The following is a 26,404-nucleotide window of genomic DNA, read 5'->3' as shown; positions in this document are numbered from 1 at the left end:
TTTGAGGCAGGGTCTCACTGTGTAAACTTGACTGGTCTGGAACTCATGTAGACATTTTGCAGGCTGGTCTCAAACTTACTGAGATCTGGCTGCCTCTGCCTTCCAAGTGCTGAGACTAAAGCCACCATGCCCACTTGCCTTAGATTTTTTTTTAATTATATAAAATATTTAGCTGGATGGATACACTAAAATTGTAGCATTCAAGAGGCAAAAGTAGGAGAATGGAATTCCAGCCTATGCTACAATTTGTCTTTAAAAAAAAAAAAAAAATGGGCGGATGGAACATGCCTATAATTCCAGAACCTGGGGAGACTGGAGGATCAGAAGTTCAAGGTAATCCTCCAGTCACATAGTGAAGTCTTGGCTAGCCTGGCATACCTGAGAATCTGCCTCAAAAAACAGAAGGGGGAAAAACCTACTAAACTAGAAAACAAAGTGTGTGTGTGTGTGTGTGTGTGTGTGTGTTTGGGAAGCTGAAGCAAGAAGATCCAGAGTTCAAAGTCATTCATTATATGTTCATAAGTGATATTCTTATAGAAAGTTCTAGAAATCATATGGATATAGGTCAATGTGTTTCAGAAATTAGACATTCTTGTGTAAGAATCCCTCAGGTAAGGAACAACTGATGGGCCTGTGCAGTGCCCTAGGTGACATCTAAAGCCATCCATCAGGTGTTTTGGTTTGCACCTGCTGTGACTGTATATGCAGTGTCTCAGGCTTGGCACTGACTGTGGGAGCTGTCCATGCAGTGGCCTAGAGCCGACCTTGCTGTGAATGCTCAGTGGTATGAACTGGTCTAATTTCCATTGACTCTTGGAGGACATTTGGGACCAGGGGCAGCCATCTCAGGTGAGGGCTGAGTTACAGTCCCCATGTGGGTCAAGAGAGACCAAGTAAATCCCCAGGTACATCCATCTTTTGATGTACCTGTGTTGCTGATGGAGGTGTGCCCAGGAGACTCTGAGGTCCCCTGACATGACAGAGGTGACACAGTGAGGCCAGCTGTGTGGATGAGGGGCTCTCTGTCATCCCTCAGAGGAGTTAGATCAGGGTCATAGGAAGTCCTGACCATCCCTTAGGATGTTCCACTTCAGTCCCTTGTGCCAGTCGCAGTGGCCCTAGAAGACAGAACTTGTTTCGTTCATTCTTATTTTATATGTGTGGTGTTTTGCCTGTATGTGTATATATCATGTGCATGCAATGTCTATGGAGACCAGAAGAGGGCATCAGATTTCCCTGCAACTGTAGTCAAAGTGTGGACACTGGGAATCAAACCCAGGTCCTCTGGAAAAGCAGCCAATGACTTAACCACTGAACATTCTCTCCAGGTATTTTTGTTTGCTTATTGACAGGGTCTTATGTAGCCCAGGCTAGTCGTGAACTCACTATACAGCCAAGAGTGGCCTTAAACTCCTGTTCTCCCCTCAGTGCTAGGATTCTAGGCATGCTCTACCACACTCAGCTTGCAAGGCAAATCTCCATGTGTCCAGTTTATGAGTGAAGATAGAAAGGCCAGGTGCAGCCAGCTATTAGCCAAAGGCACCCAGCCAGTATGTAGCAGAACAGGGACTTGTGCCCAGAGCTACTTGATAGGTTCTAAACCACCCTGCTTTTTAGAACTAAAGTACTGGCTGCCTGCTCCAGAGCCTTTTAGAAACCCAAGACCCAGGCTTCCCTACAGCCACAAGGTCTTCGGACAGGAGCTAGCCTGTTACCTCTGACTCCTCCTTTGGCAGGTAGTAGCAGGGGCGTATCACTGAATTTAGAGACATGGAATTTGACTCTGAGCATGCACCTACTACACTAGTTGTGCACAAAGCCACAGCTGAGGAAAAAAGATCTTCCCTGTCCTTGCCTCCTGAGAGGCGGCTGCCCTCAACAGAGACAGGGCATTAAGCACTCCCAGAATGAAGAGAGAATGCAATCAGCATAGGGTGGTGATGCACACCTTTAATCCCAGCACTTGGGAGGCAGAGGCAGGTGGATTTCTGAGTTCGAGGCCAGCCTGGGCTACACAGGGTGAGTTCCAGGACAGCCAGGGCTACACAGAGAAACCCTGTCTTAAAAAACAAAACACAAACAAAACAAAACAAACAAAGCCTCCATAAAACTGAGCCATAGGCAAGCAAGCCTGTAAGGCATTTCTTAATTAGTGAGTGATGGGGGAGGGCCCAGCCCACTGTGGATGGTGCCATGCCTGGGCGGGTGGTCCTGGCTACTATAAGGAAACAGACTGAGCAAGCAAGTCATGGGAGCAAAGCCGTAAGCAGCACCCCTCCATAACTTGTGCATCAGTTCCTGCCTCCAGGTTCCTGCCCTGCTTGAGTACCTGTCCTATCTTCTTTCAATAATGAACAGTGATTGATGTAGGCACATAAGCCAAATAAACCCTATCCTCCCCAAATTGCTTTGGACATCGTGTTTCATCATAGTAATGGTAACCCTCAGACAGACAGACAGACACACACACACACACAAACACACACACAATTCAAAAAAAATTTTTTTAAACCCAACAAAAGCAGGGGAGTGGGTGTGGCAGATACCTGCTTAGCATACAGGAGGCCTGGATTGGTACCAAGCTGCAAAATGATTTACTCTCATATCTTTCTAGCAGAATGAGCACCAACTCAAAGACCACATATGATATGATCCAATTCACAGGAAAGGTCGAGAAAAAGCAAGGAGGGAAGAAAGCTGGCGGCAGGCTTGGAGAGCTCAAGAGGGTGACAGAAATGTTCTAGAAGTATATTGTAGTAGCTGGTACATTACTCAAAACCCTTAAAGTAACACATTCCTGAGGTACACAGTACACCTCAACAAGGCAGGTGAGACACACTGCTTTCCTTGCTTGAAGCCCGCTGACTTCCCAGCATTGGAGTGACACCTGTCACTCCTTAACACCCGCCAAGTTGGTGAAGAGGGCTCAAGCACACAGCCTTCCTCCTGTTTAATGTCTCAGGTGCCCCAGCTTGCCTCATACTTCCTATGGAGCTGCTAAGGACCACCCGTCCTTCTGCTCCTGCTCCCACCTCCACAGTGCTGGCTTCACAGGTGTGTACGGCCATCCCTAGTTTAGGCAGCAGCACAGTCTGAACCCAGGGCTTCCTGCATGCCAGGCAAGTACCTTCCAACTGAACCACATCCCCTGCCCCGTGTTTCTTCTTGAGGGAGGGTCTCATGTAGCCAGACTAGCCTAGAATTATATAGTAGCCAGAAATGGCCTTGGACTCCTAACTGTCCCGGCTCTACCTTCTTAGTACTAGGACTGTTTAAGTGGGTGCCACTTCGCCTGTCCCTTTGTTTTTTGAAACAAGGTCTCATGAAGTTCATGCTGGCATTGAACTCTCCACCCTACAATCAGGGATGCTCTGCCATTTGGCTCTTCATGCCTAATCTCCCTCTCCCTCCCCAAGATGGCAAACTGCGCCACCATGCCCACACCTTTTTACAGTAGGACTAGAGTTAAGTCCTGGTGGGAATTCCTGTGCACACAGGACAGAGCCACTATTTTATGTGCAACTGGGATGTGGGTCCCACACTGGAAAACTGCATTAGAGATCTGCTTGCTGAGGTGCTTCTGAAAGAAGTTTGCACCTGATGCTTGCTCTAAATACTCTGGAAACAGATAAAACAAGCACAGCAGAATGTTAATTGCCAACTAAAGGTATTGGTTTTGTCGCTTGCTTTGTTTTTGAGTAGTATGGTGCTAAGGATTGAACTTAGGGCTTTGTGAATGCTGGATAAGTGCTCGGCCACAAAGATACACTTTCAGCCCTAGAATAAGAATTGTGTTAAGCTCAATGAGGTGGCCCAAGACCTTAATCCCAGCAATTGGGTGCAGAGCCAAGCAGAACTCTGTGGGTTCAAGATTAGCCTGGTCTACACACAAGTACCTGAACATTCAGGGCTACATTGAAAGAAAAAGAAAAAATGAAAAAAATCCTGAATCTATATATACATATGTTCTTCTACAGAGGTCAATATTGAGTGTCTTCCCCCCCACCCCCCGAGACAGAGTCCCTGGCTGTCTTGGAACTCACTCTGTAGACCAGGCTGGCCTCGAACTCAGAAATCAGCCTGCCTCTGCCTCTGCAGTGCTGGGATTAAAGGCATGGGCCACCACCACCAGGCTCTATTCGTGTTTTAAGGCAGGATCTCTCAGTGAGTCCAGATTATGACTCAGCTAAACTGGTTGGCCTTCACAGCCACAGGGAGCAAGCCAGTATGCAGCCTCTGCCCAGAGCTTCATCAGTTCCTACTTCCAGGCTCCTGCCCTCACTGCTGTTGATGATGACCTATGATATGGAACTGTGAGTGAAATAAACCCTCTCCTGCCCACATTGCTGTTGGTCATGGTCTTTGTTCACAGCAGCAGCAACCCTAAGCCAGATACCCATGAAGACACATTAAGACCTGATGGGCTGTGATTACCTGGGTGGGTACAATGCCCGTGACTTACAGATGTGGGGCCAGAGGATTAGAGGTGCAGATCACCCATGACACATCTACATCTTGTCATCCCAGGGACATACAGACCCTGTGAGGCTTTCACCTGGCCACATCAGGCTGCTCCTGACCTGTTCCTCCTGGAGCCTCTACCTACTGCACAGGACAGGTGCCCAGCCTTTGGCTCAGCACTGCCCCCACCTCTACCCAGCAAGACACAGAGAAGAGTTGCTTCGATCCTTTATCTGACTCACAGGCCTTACACTCACACTCTACCACTGCTGGCTGAGTGCCAGAGGTTGGGGTGTGGACACACGAATGGGACAAAATGAAAATGCCACAGCTGTATGGGTCAGGGGCAGATCAGAGTGGGCCTTGGCCCAGGGTTACATTCATAGCTCAGGGTAAGTGCAAATAAATGGAATGTCAAGACAGTGTGTGAGGGCTCAGAGAGGACCCAGAGCCATAGCTGCCCTCTCTTCACTGCACCCTGCTGACCCTGGGGAACCCTTCCCCCTTCCAGGGGGAGGAACTTGGTTCCAGGAGCCAGTGCTCCACTCCAGAGCAGGAGTCTTCCTCCTGCATGTCTCACAACCTGGAAGGGACAGAACAGCCAAATAAAGTATTAAGGCAATAAATAAAACCTTCTCAGCTCAGGCAAAAGGAAGGCTGCCAGGACTCCTACAGCCACCACAACGAATGCTAACAGAACTGCCTGCCTGCAGGACCATAGGTGGCAGCAGCCCCAAAGCATGGAGTTGAAGGCAAAGGGCTGAGTCCAGCTTCCTGTCAGAAAGGGGAGGGGAGGCTGCCCTCCTGTGCCTCTGCCCACCCTGCCATGGTTCCGAGGTCTTCACTTTTCAGGCAGTAGATGGCAACACAGAAGGTGGGCCTTTGTGAGCTCTGGCTGGAGCCCACAGTGGGTGCCTAGCACTGCCCAGGAGCTCTGGGCTCACCAGAGAGCGGGAAGTGGCCAGTCCTGCCTCCTCCATCTTTAGTGGCAAAGGTGGGATAAAAGCTGAGTCTTTGGCAGGGTGTGGGAATGTGGGAGGAGAGCGTCCTGGCTATGTGAAGGGTAGTCCCTACTCAGATGTGAGCACGTGTGGGGCAAGCCTACCTCTGGATGGCCCAGGCAGGGCTTTCCATACTGGCCAGAAGCCTAAGTGCTGGGACTTATGTAGCTCTAGGTGGCTGCTATTGCAGACCCTGTGACTGTCACCACCTAGGTCTGCATGCTCTATCCCTCAACTATCACCTCCTTGCCCGCCGTCAGCAGCAGAGGGGACTAGGATTCTGTAGTCCATACTCAAGAGCCATTCTCTACCACCCCTTTCTCTCTTGCTGCCTGCCCCTGGTCAGTCCCTGCTAACTCTGGCCTGCCTCTGCTACTCCGAGAACTCCAAGGGCAGCTGCTATTCAGTGATCCTAGTGGTTCCTCTCCATGGAAACTTGTCCTGTAGGTGTTGGGAATTCCCCAGATGAGGAAGTGGAGCAAGCTCAAGGGCAATGGCCCTTGGCCACCTTGGCCCTTGGATGCCAACCCAAAGGAAGGGAGGGGCAGCTTTCTCTCTCCCATCACCCTTGTGTCTGAGGCCCAAACAGTCACCTCTCCCCTCCAGCCCATCCCCTATTACTGCAGCTCTTCCAGGGGCCCATTCTCTTGAGGCAGTGGCCCATTCAGCCCGGTGCTACTAGCCACAGGTGCCCCCAGGTAGCCCAATAGAATCTCGCTGCGGCGCCGGGACAACTGTAGGATGTCTTCTGCTAGGGCTGGCACAGATGTGTAGCGCACATTGTCCAGGTCAAACATGTCCCTCAGGTATTGCACAATCTGGTGCTAGGAGTAAGAGACTGATGTTAGGTCTGGGTCCTGGGACATTTTCTACATTCTACAAAGTCCCTTTCTCAATGAGCAAGCCCCAACCCACTCTCCCAGCCTTAAGCGTTCACCTAGAGCACCCCCACCCCTCTTCTGGCACTGAGGGAGTGTCTGCAGTAGCAGGAAAGCAGGAGTGGTTGTCATGTACCTTGAAGAAAGCACAGACTTCTGAGAGCTGGGGCTTGGGTCCGAGGAAGCCAAAGGCCAGCACAGGGCTAACATGCTCCGATACGGAGTAGAAATGGGAGATGAAGCCGTCAGGCACCTGTGGTGAGTGGCAGGGCTAAGGAGCAGGCTGGGGTTGGGGTACCGACAGGCCCACTACGTGACCCACCACTGACTAGGTGACCCTGGGCAAGTGGTTGGCTTGTACAGCCCTGCTTTTTCACTTCTCTGAGAGCTCCCTTGCAGGCCTTAGTGAGCAGAGCCGACTCAGAGCACTGGTCATAGCAGTTGGTACTGCCTGTCCAGGAGAGTGTGGCAGCCATGGGGAGTAATGGACCTCGGCTACTCCATACACACTGCAGATACCAGCAACCTACTGGGAAGGAGAAGAGCTCTGCCTGCTGTCTGCCTGCTGTGGCCACTGCCAGTCATGTGCATCAGCCCTCCTCCCCTCTCCTCTGCTGGAAGATGATGAGTGGTCAGTGTGAGGTGCAGGGGCCTTGATACTATGCTGCACCTATCCCCTCCCCACTCAGTCCACCTGGTTCCGGGAGTTCTGGCGACTCGGCCCAAGAAGCCTCCAATCATCACTCACCATCAGGAGCCTCCTCTTGGCTTTCAGGACAGACCAGCATGCGGTGGCTAGGGCCTAAAACACAGGTAAGACCCCATCCTGGAGTTAGAACAGTCTAACCCAGGGCCCCAGCCCTGGCCCAGGATGAGCTCTCCCCCAGCCCACCCACACCTAACTGTGCCCCAGTCTTGCTTTTTCTTTTTTTCTTTTTTTTTTTTTTTGAGACAGGGTTTCTCTGTATAGCCCTGGCTGTCCTGGAGCTCATGCTGTAGACCAGGCTGGCCTCGAACTCAGAAATCTGCCTGCCTCTGCCTCCCAAGTGCTGGGATTAAAGGCATGCGCCACCATGCCTGGCATAGTCTTGCTTTTTCTTTACCCTAAATTTGGCAACAGGTGCCTAATTTTTTTTGTTTTGTTTTGTTTGTTTTTCAAGACAGGATTTCTCTGTGTAGCCCTGGCTGTCCTGGAACTCACTTTATAGACCAGGCTGGCCTTAAACTCAGAAATCCACCTGCCTCTGCCACTGAAGTGCTGGGACTAAAGGTGTGCGCCAGCACCTACCACCTGGCCAGCTCTGAACCATGTAAGCATTAGGAGCCGCCTGGGTCCTCTTCAAGAGCAGTGAGCATTATTACTTGCTCTGGACACACCAATGCTTGAACCCAGGCTCTGACTTTTACTGCTTCAGAGCTCCAGTAAGATGTGGAGGCTTCCTAAGCCTCAGGTTCCTCCTCTGTAAAATGGTCATGACACAGCACCCCACCCCCTCACCTGGTGCTTGTGGGAGCCATCATGAGCATCTATAAATGGCCGAGCTGGAGAAGAGTTGTGGGCACCAGAACTACCATATCACTGTAACCTTGGATTTTCTTGTCATTTTGTTGGGGGTGGCGGGTGGGGGGGAGGTTTAACTTAATGGGATGTGTTAAAATGAATGTACTTACTGCCCGACTGGAGTTGGGGCTCTGCCCATGTGAGGACAACACAGAGGGAAATGTGCAAACTACTGGAACCAGGACAGCAGGGAGTACCTGAGCGCCTGGAGAGAGCCCCGGGTCTGACACCCCACATCTCAGTGGGCAGGGACTGACAAATGAACTCCAGGCATAACAGGACCAGTGCCCAAGGTCACAGGACATGTACATATGGGAAAGGGATGGGCACCCACTGTTTCCTTGAAGCTGTCAGACAGCCAGCGGTTCCGCAGGACAGCAAGCACCGAAGATGGAGGGTTCTCTAGGTCCTCGAAGGCATCCATGAGGATAAAGTCCAGCACAATGTCGAAGAAGCTCATGCATGCCACCTTTGGGGAAGAGGAGCATCTACAGCTACCGTGCTGAGGCCAAAGGGGGGCCTGTGCGTGACATGAGGGAATGGCTGGAACCTAGCCATCTCAGCTGCTTAGCATTGATGCAGAGCTCCCAACAAAATGATCTCAGTTCTGAAGAACCCCAGGAACTCAGCATGAGCAGACTCACCCCTCTGCCCTCCAGCTCCAAGCGGGTGGTAGCCCAGGTCTCAGGCCGCAGGGCGTAGCTCAGCATCTCCTCATAGCTCTCCAGGAAGCCTTTGGGACTCTGTGAGAAGTACAGCCAGTTCTGGTTGTGGGAGAGGCCCTGTGACCCAGTTGGATAAGATTCACAGGCAGGGTGGGTTGTGGATAAGAATGTGCCAAGCAGGGCTGGGACCTTAACCCAAAGAGCTGGCAAGGAGGAGTCTTTTGCCTGGACCTTCCAGAAAACCAGGGTGTGTCCAGGGCAAATTCTGCACCAAGACACCCAACTGTGTCTCAGTTTGGCACACTACCACACACCTGTAGCCTTGTGGGAGCCAGGCACTGCCCTATTACACGATCTCTCCTTGGTGTAGTTTCAAGGAGTGAGGATGGGAGGAGCCTCATGCACACCTGTGCTACCACTGGCCCCTGGCACAGAAGCACTCCATAAGCAGTGGAGGAAACTCTTGCAGGGGCAGGGGCTGTGGCTCACTCATGTTAGCTTGGCTAACATGGAGTGTGGCTGACATAGGACACATCAACTTATACAGAGAAACAGCCCACTCAGAGAGAGACACAAGGCTTGGCTGAAGGCTGAAGGGCTCTAATGCTACAACTACGGAGCCTGCCACATTTACCGCCTGGCCAGTGTCTTCAGAGATCTGCCCAGGGAACCCAGTCAGGGCTATGAGTGCTCCCTTCATGGGGCTTTCCCACCTTCTAAAACAACAAAGCCTAAGAGTGACTGGGAAGGGGCAGCAGAGGCCACCCCACTTCCATTATCCATTCTCTTCCTGGGAGGTCAGGGAGAGCCAGCTAAGGGCACAGGCTAGATGTGGCCAATTAGACCATAAAGCCCAGCTCTATAGTCACCTGCTTCCTCCAGGCTCTTTCCTTATCTGCTAAATGCAGACTGCAGCGGAGCTGACGGTGGCTGGAGGGGGCATGAAGAAGCAGCCTGAACTCATTTGGGGGCAGATGGCACTGGGGCAATCACCTAGCCAGGGTGAATGCAGCACTTGTCAAAGCTTCCAATCCTGGCATTGTGGGCATCACTGTTGGGTGAGTAGGGCATCATATGCAGGAGACAAGGCGGTAAGGCCAGAGATGGGAATCCTCAGGGTTCATTTTCTTCACCATTAGACACTAAACACACCTTTCCATACTACTCTCTTTCATGTGAATTGTCTAAATAAACAATAACCGAGGGACAGTGTGCTAGGGCAGAGGGGCAGCACAGACAAAAGGCCAAAGCAAGTAGAAGGTCTGGTGCACACCCAGGGCCCCAGCGCCCCGAGCTGCACAGGGCAGAGTATGTCCAGCACAGCCACAGGTCAGCACTCGGGCCATGGCTGAGGCTGGGGGATGGGGATGTCCTCAAGCCATGGAAGACAAGGGTTTACAGAGGGATTTAGATCATCTCTCCAGCAAGAAAGAGCAAGAAGGACCAGGGGACAAGCTTTGCCCCCTGGCAGAGGCCAGCAGGACAGCAGAGCCTCAGGAAGCTGAGGCAGGAGCATTGGCATGAGTTTGAGGCCAGCCTGGGCCTCAAAACAAACAAACAAACAAACAAACAAAACAAAAGAGGATCAGCGAGATGTTGCAGTGGTAAAAAGTTCCTACCATGATCCAGACAACTGAGTTCAGTCCCTGAACCCTGATAGTAGGAGAAAGCCAATTCCCATCAACTGTCCTCTGACTTTCACATGTGCACAGTGGGTATATGCACACCCTCACCTACACCCCTATACTCATGCATACCAAATACAATTTTTTTTTTTTTGGTTTTTCGAGACAGGGTTTCTCTGTAGCCCTGGCTATCCTGGAACTCACTCTGTAGACCAGGCTGGCCTCGAACTCCAGAAATCTGCCTGCCTCTGCTTCCCAAGTGCTGGGATTATAAGTGTGCACCACCACCGCCCAGATCCCAAATAAAAATTTTTAAATGCAATTAACAACTAAAGAAGCTGGCATGTCATAGCTGTGCATGCTTTTTATCCCATCACTTGGGAGGCAGACGCAGGAGGACCAGATGTCAAGGTTGTCTCAGCCACATAACCAGCCTGTGTCACAGAAGACCCTGAGAAGAGACTTGCTCCAATGCATTAAGAAAAGCACCCATGAGTGATAAATATGAAAACTTATGCAAGCTCTTCCACAAGCAAAGAGCAAGGGAGCCGTGAATAGCGACAAAAGGTCAGGATTACAAAAACTCAGTATGAGCCAAGGGATAAGGACAAACTCTTACGTTGCCAACAAGGACCCAAGGTGAAGGTCCCTCAGAACACCCTCCTGCCAGGACAGAGACAGAGCCTCTGAGAAGGCCCCACGCGGGACACAGAGCCCAAGCACGCCCAGAAGGTGAAATACACTGGTGAGGTGGCTGCGCTAGCCTAGGATACCACTCAGCAGAAACTGCAAGCTGTCTGCACAGCACAAGCTGGGAGGTGGGCAACGATACCCATGGTCAGAGTGTCCATGGAGCAGAGCACTTGGGACTCCAGCAAGGGTTGGCTGTGGACAGATGATGCAGGGGACCCTTCCGCAGTCTGCATTTATTTGTTTTATTTTTCAAGACAAGGTTTCTCTGTGTAGCCCTGGCTGTCCTCAAACTCAGTCTGTAGATCAGGCTGGCCCTGAACTCACAGATCTGCCTGCCTCTCCCCGAGTGCTGGGATTAAAGGACACCCATTACCACTTGGCTTGTGCTTTGTGTTTCATTACTGGCCAGTTTTACAAAGCTGTACTGCTGGAACCGCCAAGTAAGAAAGAGTTCACGGGCTGGTGAGATGGCTCATTGGGTAAGAGCACTGACTGCTCTTCCAAAGGTCATGAGTTCAAATCCAAAGAACCACATGGTGGCTCACAACCACCCATAATGAGATCTAACGCCCTCCTCTGTGCATCTGAAGACAGCTACAGTGTACTTATGAATAATAATAAATAAATCTTAAAAAAAAAAAAAAAGAAAAGAAAGAGTTCACATCTCCAGTTTTCCAAGTTGGAGCAGGAGCGGGGGACCCACAACCCTTTCCCAGCACTCATAGCTAAAAGAAGATGCCAGGACTCCTGCACTTGGGTTTAAAGTGTTTGTACGTGCATAGAGGCCAGAGAGAAAATCAGAAGATGTTCCTCAGACAGAGTCCCTCACTGGGGCAGAGGCTCACCAATCAGACTGACTGGCCAGGAACCCCAAGGAGCTGGCCATTCCAGTTCCACGGCACTAGGAGTAAACAGATTCTAGCATACGCGGCTTCCTCATAGTTGGGCTCTAAATTCGAATTCTCATGCTTAAACAGACAGCACTTGCCCAGCCCAGCCATCTTCGAAACCAAAGCACTGCCTGAATTATCACTGTGTTGGTATGCATGGTGAGTGTGTGGGGGAACTCTGGGGGCCTGGGTCTCTCTTTTCACCACGTGTTTGGTGACCTTACTCAGGTCAGGGCACCAGTCCTGTACCTACTGAGCCACCTCACAGGCCCAAGATTTTTGTGTTAAAGACCCAGTCAACAGTCAACAAAACAAAACAAAACAAAACAAAACAAAAAAAAAAAAAAAAAAAAAAACAAAGCAAAAACCCAGCCTGAAATAAGGTTCTGGAGGAAAATCTGAAACGGGAGCACCCAACTACCTTCTCAGCCTTGGTCATGAGGCCTGTCACCATCTGCCGGCCGACCTCCCCGAAGAAGAGCTGGTTGTTTCTTTCTTCTAGAAGCCCCTGAGGAAAGAAGGGGGTGAGTAGCGGCCTCCCAGAGCCGGTGGAGAGGGCAGCATCATGGCCGGGCACAGGGTGGCCCTGTACTGGACTGGACAGGCCCAGCACCCTCCCTCAGTGGCTCTTGCACCACACCCACCTCAAAGGCCTGCCGTACACAATGCAGCTTGGCCAGGAAGTCTTGGTCACTGTAGCAGCCCAGCAGCTCTGTCCTGAAGAGAGAGACAAATAGTGTCACGCCACCTGGTCCTACCTAGCAAAGACCCAATGGAGGGCAGGGTGTACCTTGGGTGAGAAGGAGGGGACAAGGGTCCAATCTGGCCCTGCCTCAAGCTAGCAGTGTCACCTTAGGCTGGTGCCAGCCTCCCTCTATCCTTCAATCTCCCCTCAACCAAAGATAGAAGCTGGCTGGCTATTCTCTGGAGCCACACTGCCCGCTCTGGACCTGGGCACAGATGGCAGCCATGGCTATGGTACCTGGGCTGACCTCACCTCCTTTGGTCACAACCAACATCATTGTGCGCCTCTGCCCCTCCTCCCTGGGGCTGGAGCCCACCCACAGCCCCACACTCTCACCTGAGTGTTCGGCAGGGTACTTTCCCTTCCTTCACCAGCTGTAGCGCCTCCTCGTAGGCAGCAGCAGGCCTGGAGAGAGGGAGTGGGTACTCTCCGGCCTGCAGGGACTCAAAGAGCTGGGAAAAGGCCCAGGAGGCCAGTGAGCATCACTCTACATCGGCCAGAGCTCCAGGCCCCAGCAACAGGGACCACCCTAGGACCTGCCTTTGGCCCATCATGAAGATACCATAAGCACACTGGCCCCATGAGACAGGACTCATGTCCTGCCCTAGACCTCAGCACTTCTACAATAGGATCTCTTCCCAAAGAGAACATCTGCTGGATGCGTGCTCCCATCTTCCTGTCCCAAGCACAGATACCATGTCCCCTGCCCCAGCCTGGTGGCAGACTAATGCTAACCATAGGACTAAATGGATTAGAGAAGACAGAGGTGGGTATAGTTTACAGCCCTAGGGATGTGTGTGTGTGTGTGTGTGTGGGGTGGTTCTCTGCTTGACCACATAGATCTATAAACCCTGGCTTCTCAGGCCTTCCTGACCTGGGAACTTCAGAGTATCTGGAAAGCAGGGCTTCATTCCTACCCAAGAAAATAACCTTATCCCCCCACGACCTAGTCCTGGCCCAGAGGGACGGCCTAACCCAGCTTGGTCCCCCAAGCTATTTACCTCAGTGGCTGAGAAAAAGGACTCTTCTGAGGTCAGGCTGTCCTCGTCGTCAGCTCGCAGTCGCAATGAGCCCTCTGTCAGGGGCAGCATTAGGGTCCTCTCTGGAAGGGAGTAAGACTGGGCTGAGGCCCGCCACTACTCCACGGTATTGACAGGAATCCTGGCACACAGCACTGATACCCCAGAGGCTTTGTCTGGGGCAGATGTTGGCAGAAGTCACAAAGCTGCCCTGAGTTGTATGGTGACAGCGAGGTCATCTCCATACCCATTCTCTACGTGGCCCTATGAGTGTCTCTCTTTCTAAAAGGCTGTAACTGCCAAGGGCATCTGCAGGCACTTAGCCAGCATTCCCACATCTACAGGCTCTAGAGCTGAGGGGTCTGGACCTTCCAAGACGTGTCAAATAAATAACTGCCACAGACTTGATGGTGGCCACCTTGAAAGCCGTAGCTACCAACCTCTGCCGTAGAGGAAGATTCAAGGGAACAGGATTCTTCTGGTAGGCAAAGTCATGCTGAGGCCAATGCCAAGCCAGGGAGGATGTGGCCTGCAGTACTAGTCAGCCTTCTCTGGACCTGTTATTCTCACAGTGCATCCCAGGAAAGGCTGAACACATGGCAGGCATGAGGAGGAGGACACTGGACGGTGGGCTGAGCAAGCTAGTTCCCTCTCTGTGGTTCACATTTCTTTACCTCCACTGAGTGGCAAGGGAACGGTTAGGTCCACTCAGCCTGCTTTTGGGTAACTGCCTTGTGAACCCAAAAGCCTGCAGACCTGTCCAGGAGGTATAGGCACTCAGCTCGAAGGTGTTCCCAAGAGGCCAGGGGAAAGCACACTAACTATGGACTCCGAGCCTCATCTTGCTTCAGTGTCTGTCTGCCATCTTTAAGGGAATACCTTGGTTTCCCTATTTGTTTAAACTTCAATTTGTTTGTAGCTCTGAGGAACCACGCCCTGGCTCTCTGGATTTGTTCCCCGACTTCCATTCCTGGCACTTCAGGCCCTCAGCAGCCTGTGTGCTCCTGCTCACCCAGGTCCAGCAGCATGCTGTCAGAGGGGAAGGTGGAGCCGAACTCTTCCTGCAGGTGGTAGGCCCGGTGCAACAGGGACTCCAACTTCTCAGCAAACTCCCTTCGTTGGGACTCTGGCTATGACAAAACAAGGACCTTCAACCCAGAGCTGCCATTCAGGTAGGGCCCCAAGGAAATAGAGCTGGCTCTGGGTCCAAAAGAACTCTAGACTTCCCATTACAAGAGGTACTGGCCATATGTGCTGTAAACACACACACACGAGGATGCCAGAAACACGTGCACAGTATCTCGGCAGAAGGGCATCGTGGTGTACACCTGTAATGGGGAGCCCTATGGGAAAATCTCAGGTTTGAGGCCAATGTGGGACATGCAGTGAGTAGTGAGCTCCAGGCAGCCAGGACTACACAGCAAGACCCTGTCTCAAAAGAAAAGAGGCTGGGTGGAGGTGGCGCAGGCTTTTAGTCCCACACTCAGGAGGCAGAGGCAGGAGGATCTCTGAGTTTGAAGCCAGCCTGGTCTACAGAGGGAGTTCTAGGACAGCCAGGGATGCACAGAGAAACCCAAAAAAACAAAGACCCCCCCCCAAAAAAGATAAAATATAATAATAAAAATAAACAAGTTGATCTCGTTTATTTTTTTCTTGCTTTCACCCTAAGATAGAACCTAGGCTATCCCTCAAGCTCACTATGTAGCCAAAGATGACCTTGAACTCCTGATCCTCCTGCCTCAACCTCCCAATCCTGGGATTATAGTCTGCAGCACTACCCCTGCTTTTATATGATGCTGGAGACTGAGCTCAGGGCTTCCCGCATGCTAGGTAAGCACGTCCCTGGCCCTGCATGCTAGGCAAGCATGGTCCCCGGCCTTGCATGCTAGGTAAGCGCGTCCCCGGCCCTTCTTGCTTTTTTTGTTGGCTGGCTGGCTGAACATATTTTCTAAAAAACACTGTGTCTCTAAGTGACTCAAGACTTTCCCTGAACCCCCTAGAGCAGATGCTGTGTACCTAGGCAAGCCTTCCTGGTGGCCTCCTCCAAGGCCTTCTCTAGAAGGGACTCAAAAGCTTCGCCATGTGAAGAGGGTTTATGGTCTTAGGTACAAATGGTAGTAGCTGTTACTGGGTGTTACCAAGCAAGGGTAATTCCACCTCCAGAGTGTCAAGGCTGCAGGTGACAAGCTGGACAGCAAAGGACACGCTGTCCTGGGAAATTCTAAGAGGCAGGAGAGTACTTGCAAGGAGACCCAGGTGGGCCTCAACTAGAGGTGGAGGGGAGGAGCTGGTGTGGAGCACAGCCTCCTGTGACCTCTGTGTGACTCTTGATCTCCAGCCCCTCATGGGATGTTGGGTGGTACTCTCTCCACCCTGGGGCTCTTGGGTTTGGATTCCAGGGGGAAGTAAAAGTTAGCCTGACTACTCTCTCCATGGAGGTGGAGGTAACCAGAGTAGAGCCTGCAGCGGGTAAGAGCACCAACTTGCTCTTCCAAAGGTCCTGAGTTCAAATCCCAGCAACCATATGGTGGCTCACAACCACCCATAATGAGATCTGACACCCTCTTCTGGTGTGTCTGAAGACAGCTACAGTGTACTTAAATATAATAAATAAATCTTTGGGCCAGGCAGTGGTGGTGCACGCCTTTAATCCCAGCCTTGGGAGGCAGAGGCAGGCGGATTTCTGAGTTCAAGGCCAGCCTGGTCTACAGAGTGAGTTCCAGGACAGCCAGGGCTACACAGAGAAACCCTGTCTCGAAAAAACAAAAAACAAACAAAAAAACAAACAGAGTAGAGCCTGTTGCTAAAGTAACAGGAGCCCAGGGAGGAAACAGATGAGGACCAATTAAGCCCCATAAAAGGGCCAGGAGAGGTGAGAGGCAGCGGTCACCGAGGCTTCACTCTGGACCTTACTGTTCAGCCTCAAAGTTTGTCTCAGGGACAGGGACATTCCACAAAGAAAAGTCAAGGTGGTGAAATGTCACAGGGTGTCTAGCTAAAATATGGCAGGACGGAGACCTGGACCAGACCTCAGGACTCTGGGTCACGGCCACTCTGCTAGTCCCTGCCAGACTGGCAGCTCCTGAGGATGTCTGGCAGTGCTCTGGGAAGTAACTGTGAGTGGTTAAGGCTGCAGGACTTAACACAGACGCTCAGCCAACTCAAGAAAAGCAGATGTGGTGAACTTCAGAATGTTTAAAAAATTCAGTTTTGAGACAGGGTCTCATCTAGCCCAGCCTGCCTCATACTGTATAACCTCAAACTCTGTTTTGTTTAATTTTTTGACACAAGGTATCTCTGTGTAGCCCTGGCTGTCCTGGAACTCACTCTATAGACCAAGCTGGCCTCCAAGTCAGGGATCCACCTGCCTCTGCCTCCCAAGTGCTGGGACTGAAGGGGTGCGCTACCTCCACCCAGCTGTGCCCTCTTAAACCCCTGGTCCTGTTGACTACACCTCCCATGTGCAGCACTGCTGTCGTATCCCTGCTTCTGTGGGGCTGGGGATGGAACCCAGGGGCCAGATACACAAACTACAGCTAAGCTTCACCTCCAACCCAAAACTTAAAAGTGTCCTCTATGTGTTTCAAAGGATGCCAGGAAGAATGTGAAAGAAATATCCATGCCTTTAAACCCAGTACTTGGGGGGCAGAGGCAGGAGGATCTCTGTGAGATCAAGGCCAGCATGGTCTACATAATGAGTTCTAGAACAGCAGTCAGGACTATGTAGAGACCCTGTCTCAAAAAAAAAACAAAAAACAAAAAACCATTCAACGTCACCATCAGAAGACTGAAAAAGGCTGGGCAGTGGTGGCGCACGCCTTTAATCCTAGCACTGGGGAGGCAGAGGCAGGTGGATTTCTGAGTTCGAGGCAGCACAGAAAGACCATGTCTCAACAATAACAGAGAAAGAGGGGACGGCTGGAGAGATGGCTCAGCCGTTAAGAGCACTTGCTGTTCTTCCAGAGGACCCAGGTTTCCTTCCTAGCACCCATTTGGTGGCTCACACTTGTAACTCCAGTTCTAGGGGATCCAACACCCTCTGGTGTATTCTGTAGGGACCAACATGGTATACAGACATACATGCAGGGAAACATATAAAAAATTAAATAAAGCCGGGTGGTGGTGGCACACGCCTTTAATCCCAGCACTTGGGAGGCAGAGGCAGAGGCAGGCGGATTTCTAAGTTCCAGACCAGCCTGGTCTACAGAGTGAGTTCCAGTACAGCCAGAGAAACCCTGTCTTGAAAAACAAAACAAAACAAAACAAAAAACCCAAACAAACAAACAAACAAAAAATCCAAAGGCCCCAGAATGCAGTCTCTAGAACAGAGGCCCATCTCCTATAGTCCTGCATCAACACCCATAGCACCCCACATCCCCCACCCCCTGAACACAGCTGAGAAGGGTATTTATCAAAGTGGGACTTGCTCACCAAGCTATCCCCAATGTGACAGCACCAAGCATGTTACTCGAGCTTTTATAGTCATTCTAAGTGGCACTTTTGTGGATGGGAACCCAGTAAGTGCCCGTGGAGAGGGCACCCTCAGTCAGCTGTTACCTGGCCAACCGTGCAGTGACTGGGGAACATCACCTACCTCTGACAGTGCTTCTGACGAGGTGTCTGGGTTCTGGAGGCTGTCTCCTGGTGTGGGGGTGCTGCCTCCATCCCCTCTCTGACCCACACTCAGTGCCTGCTCCCATTTCTGCAGAGCTTCCTCAAACAGCTCCATGCCTGAGAACATGGGAAAGGAGAAAGGCTCAGGTCCCACAGACTTACCCTAAGGGGATAAACATAACACAGAGGCAGAGAGCCATGGCAGGGTGAGAACTGGGCAGGACTCTACAGCTGGGTCTTGCCTCCTGGACTAGCCAGTGCACAGGCTTTTATCTAAGCAGAATGTGTCTTCTGAGTATTGACAGGGATCTGGGTTGGGGCAGTACCTGAAGAAGTGACCTGCCTTGCCCAGATTCCTAGAAGGCCATTCCTCCTGGCCACAGTTACCCTACCCCAAGGCCACAGGCTAGCCTCCCAGCCAACCTTGCACATAGAGGCTCTCAGCACTGCCATCGGTGGTGGGCACAGACTCCTCCATCCCTCTGGTTTCCCATGAACCTGAGCACGCAGCTGTAGGGCTGGATGAATTGACCACTACCATCTAGGGACCAAGTGCACAGATAAGAAAACAGTGAGGCCTTCTGTGGGTTCCCTCTGAGCCCACCCCGACTGCCTGACCACAGGCCACGGTACCTCTTCTAGGTACCTCCCGAGGGAGCTAGGTCAGCACCCACATTCTCAAGAGCAGCTCAATGATGCCCCACAGAGATCCCAAAGTATGAAGAAACACAGAGGTCACGTGTGAAACCCCAAGGCCGTGTGTGAAACATCCCTGGGACCAGTCCCTGCTCACTAGTCTGTCAAGAAGGACAGACAGCTGCCGCCTTGTTTCATAGGATGGCTTCCACCTTTCCAGAGGAGACTCAAGGGTGTCACTACACAGAGCTGGAGCTGAACAATGGACTTACAAGGAGTCAGTGACCCCAACCCCAGGCTGGGCTCCATGGAGACGGAGCTCACCTGTCTCCTTTATCTCTAAACCCTCAGGCCAGCCTCATCCTGACACCTCCCAGGCTCAATGTCTGATGCCCATGCCCGCTCTCTGGCACCTACATACCCATCTCTAACTGGAGACTCCAACCATCATCAATACACTCCTAAGCCAGAATTCATGAAGGAGGGTGTGAAGGAATGAAAGGGGCCTATCTCCCATCTCCCTAACAGCCCAGAAGTTTCCTTAGGGCAGAGTCCAAGAGTGGCCTGGTGGTACCTGCCTCCACACAAACCCTCCCTGGTTCCTTACCGAGGCCAGGCTGTGGGAGGAGCCTGAGTGCTTGCTGGGCTCAATGGAGGAGATGCCACTCAGAGTGTCATTGCTCTTGCTGCTGGGGCTCTGAACCCTCCGGCTGGAGCAGCCTGGAGGACAAGGGAGGGTCTCACATGCGTCCTCCCACTGAGCCTCCCTCCCATCCTTATCTTTCTGGAAGTGTGCCCTGACCTAAGACAGGATATCAGTGGATTCCTCTGAGTGTGTACACTTGGCAGAGGACTAAGGCTCTTCCTTGGCCTGCTGGCTTAACACAGGGCCAGGACCATAGGAGGGCCCCAAATGCTGGGACAAGCTGAGAGAGCCTCCCTACCTCTTACTCAGTTTGCCTGTGTGCTTGATTGAGTGATTGATAAAGAATTCTCTTTTCCAGATGCCTCAGCAGGTAAGGGTACTTGCTACCAGGCTGAAGGACCTGAGTTCAATCCTCGATGAAGGAGAGACCGAACTCCCAGTGAATCAGAGAGGCCCTCTGATTACCTCATGTACACCATGGCACAGAACATACAATAAATAAATAAATAAATAGACAAAACAACCCTTAAACCTCACTCTCCTTAGTTACTTTTGTTTTTTGAGAAAAAGTCTCAGTGTGTAGCCTATGGTGGCCTTAAGTTCTACACTGCCCCATCTTCCCAAGTGCTAGGACTAGAGGCACACACTATCACACCTGGCTTTAAATATTTATTTTCCAAGGAAACTTGTTTATCCCAAGTTGCAAACCTATGAGAAGCTTTGCCTTGAAGGAGAGCAACATGACATTGACCTGTAGCTAACAACTGTGTCTCACGATTACCAGGGAAGGAGTTTTCTAGGGCCGGGAAGATGAGCCCATGCCCTACTCCAGAACCCACATGTGGAAGAAGAGAGAACTTACACATGCAAGTTGTCCTCTGACCTCCACATGTGCACTATGGCACACCTACACACCTTTGCTCAAACTCCAAGATAAACTTTTTAAAAAAGTTTTCCCACAGTGGCTTGGTTCTGTGATGGCACTGTCTCAAAGTTCAGGACACACTAAAAAGGTGAATCTTACTACACACAAATCCCTTCTCTCCCCTCTAAAGAGGAGAATAGAGAAACACCACCGGGTTCATGAGCTCCACATCTTTATTCCTGAGCACAGGGAAATCCCCTACAGTAACAAGGACACCTGGGACCAATGCCACCCACCACACCTGAGCCCAGTGTCTCAAGGAATGGTTCTGCTGTCAACTCTACCGAGCGTAACTTGGCTGTGAGGCCAGAAGGCATGAGCCTGAGACCCACAGTGAACAGTGCTGAGATGTAACTCAAATGTCAGAGGCTCCCCAACCACATACCTACCTTTCTTCACCGAAGGGACCTTGCGTGCCATGAGGATGGGCATGGGTACTGTGCCTAGCTGCTCACCCCCCATCTCAGGGCCCACCTGCTTCTTCTTCCGCCGGCGCCTTTTCAGCTGGTGGGCAGCCAGGGCCAAGGCCACAGTCCCAAGGGCTGTGGCAAAGAGAACCTTCCTCAGGCCTGGCGTTAACCGCAGTTGGGAGAACGCGGACTAGAGGAAATAGAGACAAGTGGTCTGGTTATGTCACCTAAAGGGAAGCTCTGCTGACCAAAAGGGTGACAAGGGGCCCAGAAGAGTAAGTCAAGCCACCTTCTCTGAAATGTAAATCAGAAATATAAAGATAGCATAATGCGTTACAGAGGAGATGAATCCTGGGGTCCAGTGTGCCCCCACACTGCTGCACTGCACTAGGGCTGTGTCACCTGTCAGAATCTCTACCAAATGAGGGACCTAAGGCTCGCATCAGTTAAGATGTGTATAGGCAGTGACCAACATACAGCTCAAAGCCTGATGACTCCAGTTCCCAATGACATTCACTACTGAGACCACCCATCCAAACAGGCTCATCCTGGCCACCTTCTGTTGCTGGCCCAGGTGGAACTCTGTCCCACAAAAGAGAACTTTAGGGGTGTCAAGGGACTTAGTTAGAGACAACTAAAGTCAAGAGATCACCTAGCCTTTGGGTAAACACTGGGTTTAGGGCCCCAATTTTTTATGGAATCCTGATTTACTCAGAGAAAAGCTACCAGATATCCATACGGATAGTTAGTGTTGACAGTTAACCTGACAGAACTAGAGTATCCTAAGAGGCAAGCCTCCTGACACACCCGTGAAGGATTCCCTTTAACAACACTAGCCTCTAAGACTGTCTGTGAGGGAATCTCAAGTCATCTGGTGGGAGGATCAGCTTATCTGTGGAGAGGACCACTACTGGGCAGGGCAAGATGCTCTGTATAAAATGGAGAAGGCAAGCTAAACACTGGCATCCATGTGGCATCCTGTTTCCTGAGTACCGACACTGTGTGACCAGCCAGCTTCCTGCTTCTGCTCCCATGCATTCCATACAATGGAGAGTAATGCACTGGAACCGTGAGCCCAGATAACCTTCTTCTCCCTTAAGTTGCTTTAGTCTTTCAACAGAGCAATGAGAAATTAACTAAGGCACATGGAATCATCATAACACAGTAAGAAATTAATTAAGCCACATAGCCCCAACAAGGATTCAGCTCTCTCAGGCAGTGAGGACCCCTGGAGAGGACCACACCCATCTTACCTGACCAAAAGTCGTGTACAGGAACACTGGTATCTCAGCCACAGTCATGGCCAGAGCCTGGATCATGGACATACCCTCAGTCCTACGGAATGCCATGGTAGGCCCAGCACCCTAGATGGGACCTCCTGGGGTGAGAGCTTCCAAGGAGAATGTCTTCAGCTGGTCTCTGGCTGGGTCCTGGGTACCATCCACTCCCCAGCAGGACAGGGGCACACATAACAGGTCCTTCCACAAAGCTGACAGACAGATGAGCAAGTAAGACATCAGAAGGTGCATACAGGTCATGAGTGGTAGAGTGCTCACCTCTCTACGGCCAATACTCAGTCCTGCCAACAAGCTTTGGGGCAGTGAAATAGCTAAGCAAATAAAAGGACCTGCTGAGCAAGCCTGACAACTGAGTTCCCTAGGATCCAAGGTTGAATGTGATGGGTCTCTGAGCATGTCCATGAAGAATGAACTATGTTAATAAAGGTGAGAAGACCCATCCACAATAAGTGGCACCATTCCCTAGGCCAGGGCCATGTACTGTGTAAAAGCGTACACCCATTCTTTGCTCTCTGCCTCTTGACTGAATGTAACATGAACAACTGTCATGAAATCCTGTGACTGCCCCACAATGATGGACTACCACCTGGGACTATCAGGCAAAACAAAACCTTCCTCCCCTATGTTGCTTCTGCTGGGGTGTTTTATCATAGCAACAGAAAGGAAACTAGATATGGAAGGAGAATTGACTCCCAAAAGCCATTCTCTGGCTTCCATGCGTGCCTGTGGCAGGTGCTCCTGCACCCACATAACACCAATACTGTACTTTATTTATGTATGTATATATGTCATATATGTTCAGATGCTTGCAGAGGTCAGAAAGAGAGATGAGATACCCTGGAACTGGAACCACAGGAAGTTGTGAACTACTTGATGTAGGTGTTGAGAAATGAATTCAGGACCTCTGGAACAGAAGCAAGCACACTTAAACACTGAGCCATCTTTCCAGTAAAAAATGTTTTAAAAGAAGGTCGGTACCGGAGAGCTGGCTCAGTGGTTAAGAGGAACAGATGCTCTTCCAGAGGACCCACGTTCAATTCCTACCATCACATGGTGGCTCACAACCATCTATGATTCTGGTTCAAGGGGATCCATTGCCCTCTTCTGGTCTAGCCTAGATGGGCACCAGACATGGATATCGTGCACAAACAAACGTGCAAGACAAAACGTCCATACACATGAAATACTTAAAACTTTGGCACTTAAAGAATTGGCTCAGCAGTTAAAAGCACTGGCTATTCTTCCAGAAGGCCTAAATGCAATTCCTAGCACTCAAATGTTGGCTCACAACCGTCTGCAACTCCAGCTGCAGGGGATCTGATGCCCTCTTCTGACCTCTGAAGGCACACATTGTGTACAGTCATATACACACATGCAAAATGCTCATCTAAGGGAATTTTTTTTTTTTTTTTAAAGAAAGGTGCACACGTCAGCACACAGAGATATTAACAAGAGTGTCCTCAGAAGTTGGGCACCTCAGGGCACTTCAGGCTTGTGATCCCAGCTGCTCAGGACACTGAGGCAGGAGGATCAAAAGCTCAAAGAATGACTGGGCAATTTAGGCAGACCCTGTCTCAAAATTTTTTAAAGCATTTGTCTAACATGTAGCAGTGGGGGGAAAAACAGTGCCTCCAGTGGCTGAATGAACAGCAAGTGTGCATCAGGAATACCAGGCCCCAGGCCTCTGCCCCCACAGCAGGCAAGCAGCCAGATACCCCACAGACACCTCTGTAAGCCTGGGAGCAGAGGGAGGCATGCATGGCACGCTAGCTGTAGAAAGAACCTCAAGACCGAGAGATAAATAGGTCACCCTCTAACTCAGGGCCTTCTGCACTTTCTGTCTTTTTAAAAACACTGGCCATTTTCTAAATAAAGATCTCAGGCTCCAGACTGAGAACCATGACATCCTTTTCACAGAGCCAGGAATGCTTCACTTCCTGTGGCCTAAATGTTTGTGCTGATCTTGTGGTGGTGGTGGTGGTGGTGGTGTTTTGTTGTTTGTTTTGTTTTGACTTATATTTATTTTTGAGACAGAGTCATATACCGTAGCACATGCTGGCCCTGAATTCTAGATACTTCTCTTGCTTTTTGTCTCACAAGCGTTGAGTTTACTGCTATGAACCAACTGAATCATGACAGCGGTACAGACAGATGTTTCTCCCTGCCTTTCCCCACCTTCTTCTTTTTTTTTTTCAAGACAGAGTTTCTCTGTGTAGCCTTGGCTGTCCTGGAACTCACTCTGTAGACAAGGCTAGCCTCGAACTCAGAAATCCGCCTGCCTCTGCCTCCCAAGTGCTGGGATTAAAGGCATGCGCCACCACTGCCCAGCCTCTCCCCACCTTCTCAAGAAGAAACTGAGTTTTGTCCAGCCTCAGCCAGGAGTTCAAAACAACTCGGTTGCTAAGGGGTGAAGAGAGGATACTTCAGGGTCTACTGGACTCTAGATTCTGCTTAACACAGCAGGAGCAGGCAGTGCACCCCAGCAGAGGCACAGACAGAAAAGATAGCCCAAGACCCACAAAGACCCAAGGCCAGATGAGATGTGTGATCACATATACCCGAGACCTCAAGACCCTGCAGGGCTCTTGTTCAAGTTCAAGGGATCTTTGGAGGAAAGAACACACAGGCCAGGACAGACCCTGCCTCTCTGGGATGATGGCCAAAAGTCACTGGGCCAGCACAAGAGATGAACAAGGAACAGATTATCCTTGGAGAGTGGGGCACACAGCACTGTCAGGCTGGCCCTAAGGCTGTGGGGTGAGGGGAGAGGGCAAGAGGGCAAGAGGGCTGGCGGGCAGAGTGAAGTTCAAGGGCTAAAAAAATTGCCACACTGTCAAGGGCAAGACACATTTTTGCCTAAAGGTTAAGTGGGCTATGATAAACTCAGTCCTCTGGTAAGCCTCCAGCCTGGCAGGGCGTAGAGTGATAGACAAGGACATCAGATAGCAGGAGCTACACTTCTCTGTGCATTTCAACAGGCCAGCACACCAGCTCTTTGTGAGGACTCTGAGTGGAGTCCTTCTCAGAGCACTCAAGGTAAACATCATTTATCACAAGGATATGAATACTGAGGCTTTGAGAGATGAGGCACCAAGGCTGTGCTGGAGCACCTTATCCATTGCCTGCTGCTTGCTTGTATCAAACCTGAGGGCCTTGAATGTCTGTGAAGGCCACATGGTATTAGAGGTGAGCCTATTCTAGGACCCAAGCAGGAAGAGTGGGGGAGTGGAGGCCTGTCATGTTTGCAGGTGAGTTCAGTTACTCTTGTCTGTGCCCAAGAGAAAGGTCACTTCATATAAAGAAAGGGTCCAAGCTCAACACCATATCCTACCCGTCTCTCGATTCTAATGCTGGCCACTAATCCTGCTCCACATTCTTGAGCAGGTAGGTTGCCTGCTCCTCCACCCTGGCACCCTAGGCCTGATATCCCGGCTTTCCAGTCCAGACCCTCCTATCTGGTGCAAGACAACCCTACTAATTGCTCAGAGCATTCTCTCGTCCCACCTTGACCTAGCTGTGTTCTCAGAACCAGACAGCCGTACGGCTCACTCTGCCTCATGTCCTGTTTTTCTCCTCCCGGCACATCTCTGTGGGATCCCACGCAGCCTAGCATTGGGCAACCCCACAGTGAACATCATCAATATTCTAAGCTTCAGTATCTGCTCCTTGCGGAGCCTAGGCAGGGACCTTCCTTCTCTGGCCCCGACCTCCCTAGGACATCCTTGACGGCCGTCCACACATAGGTGCCCACAGCTGGCACACCTGCTCCTTCCAGGCCGTGGGGTTCCCGCGACCCTACTTAGATACCCACAGCGTTCCAGGCCCGGGAGTCTCCTCTCTGACCCAGCTCCCTTCTCGTTCCACCCACGGAGCCATGCATCCTCTCGCGCCGCCTGGTCCAGAGGATCCACTCATCCCACCTTGGACACTTTCACAGACCGGCTGGGTCTTGGACCCCGGCATTGGCCGGGCTCCATGCTCCGCAAGCCTCGCTCCTAGCCCTGCTTGAGCTGGTCGCCCGCGCAGTGGCCGTCACTCACCCAGGATCCCATCGCTGGGGAAGGGCAGCGTCTCCTTTCCAGGCGGCCACACAACCAAACCAGACCGCTGGGAGCGTGAGGAGGCGTGGCCTCGGCACGGCCGACACATCTCTGACCAATGAGCGTCTGCAGATCGCTCCGCACCGCCCAGGCCCTTGGCCAATGGGGTGAGCTACGTGACCACTTCGACTCCGCCTCTCCCGCTTTCCGCCCCGCCCCTTAAGTGTGGTTGCAGTGTGGAAGCGTCCTCTTCTCTTCTCCGATTGGTCACTAGGATTAGACAGACGGACACATGGA

The 26,404-nt window shown here is 51.3% G+C and overlaps 1 protein-coding gene and 1 long non-coding RNA gene across 4 annotated transcripts in view; one reads left to right on the top strand and one right to left on the bottom strand.

Moving 5' to 3' along the window:
- The window catches only part of LOC116089951, a 6,338-nt gene extending 1,995 nt beyond the window's left edge, over nucleotides 1-4,343 (top strand). Inside the window, exon 2 of the long non-coding RNA XR_004118506.1 lies at nucleotides 4,209-4,343. This is a non-coding gene — a long non-coding RNA (uncharacterized LOC116089951). The remainder of the gene's footprint in view (nucleotides 1-4,208) is intronic.
- A 334-nt stretch (nucleotides 4,344-4,677) lies between these two features.
- Miga2 (mitoguardin 2) lies at nucleotides 4,678-26,201 on the bottom strand. 3 transcript variants are annotated; one of them, XM_031369690.1, is made up of 16 exons: nucleotides 26,108-26,201; nucleotides 22,023-22,258; nucleotides 20,749-20,959; nucleotides 19,396-19,508; nucleotides 18,576-18,693; nucleotides 18,133-18,269; nucleotides 14,551-14,668; nucleotides 13,521-13,621; nucleotides 12,856-12,971; nucleotides 12,419-12,491; nucleotides 12,196-12,282; nucleotides 8,546-8,644; nucleotides 8,236-8,370; nucleotides 7,089-7,142; nucleotides 6,477-6,593; nucleotides 4,678-6,286 (listed from the first exon to the last, which is right to left on the bottom strand). In XM_031369690.1, the coding sequence occupies exons 2-16, from the start codon at nucleotides 22,116-22,118 to the stop codon at nucleotides 6,080-6,082; spliced, it is 1,782 nt and encodes a 593-aa protein (XP_031225550.1). In that variant the 5' UTR covers nucleotides 22,119-22,258; nucleotides 26,108-26,201; the 3' UTR covers nucleotides 4,678-6,079. The 3 variants fall into 3 exon arrangements, with proteins under 3 accessions (XP_031225550.1, XP_031225549.1, XP_031225551.1); XM_031369689.1 differs by lacking the exon at nucleotides 26,108-26,201 and adding an exon at nucleotides 25,988-26,086; XM_031369691.1 differs by lacking the exon at nucleotides 26,108-26,201 and having other exon boundaries at nucleotides 20,749-20,901; nucleotides 22,023-22,105.
- Between the last annotated feature and the right edge of the window lie 203 nt (nucleotides 26,202-26,404).

The sequence above is a fragment of the Mastomys coucha genome, unplaced genomic scaffold, assembly GCF_008632895.1.
Source record: "Mastomys coucha isolate ucsf_1 unplaced genomic scaffold, UCSF_Mcou_1 pScaffold15, whole genome shotgun sequence".
NCBI classification, from domain to species: domain Eukaryota; kingdom Metazoa; phylum Chordata; class Mammalia; order Rodentia; family Muridae; genus Mastomys; species Mastomys coucha.
The sequence above is the reverse complement of the archived record's forward strand: the minus strand, read 5'-3'. Positions and strand labels throughout refer to the sequence as shown.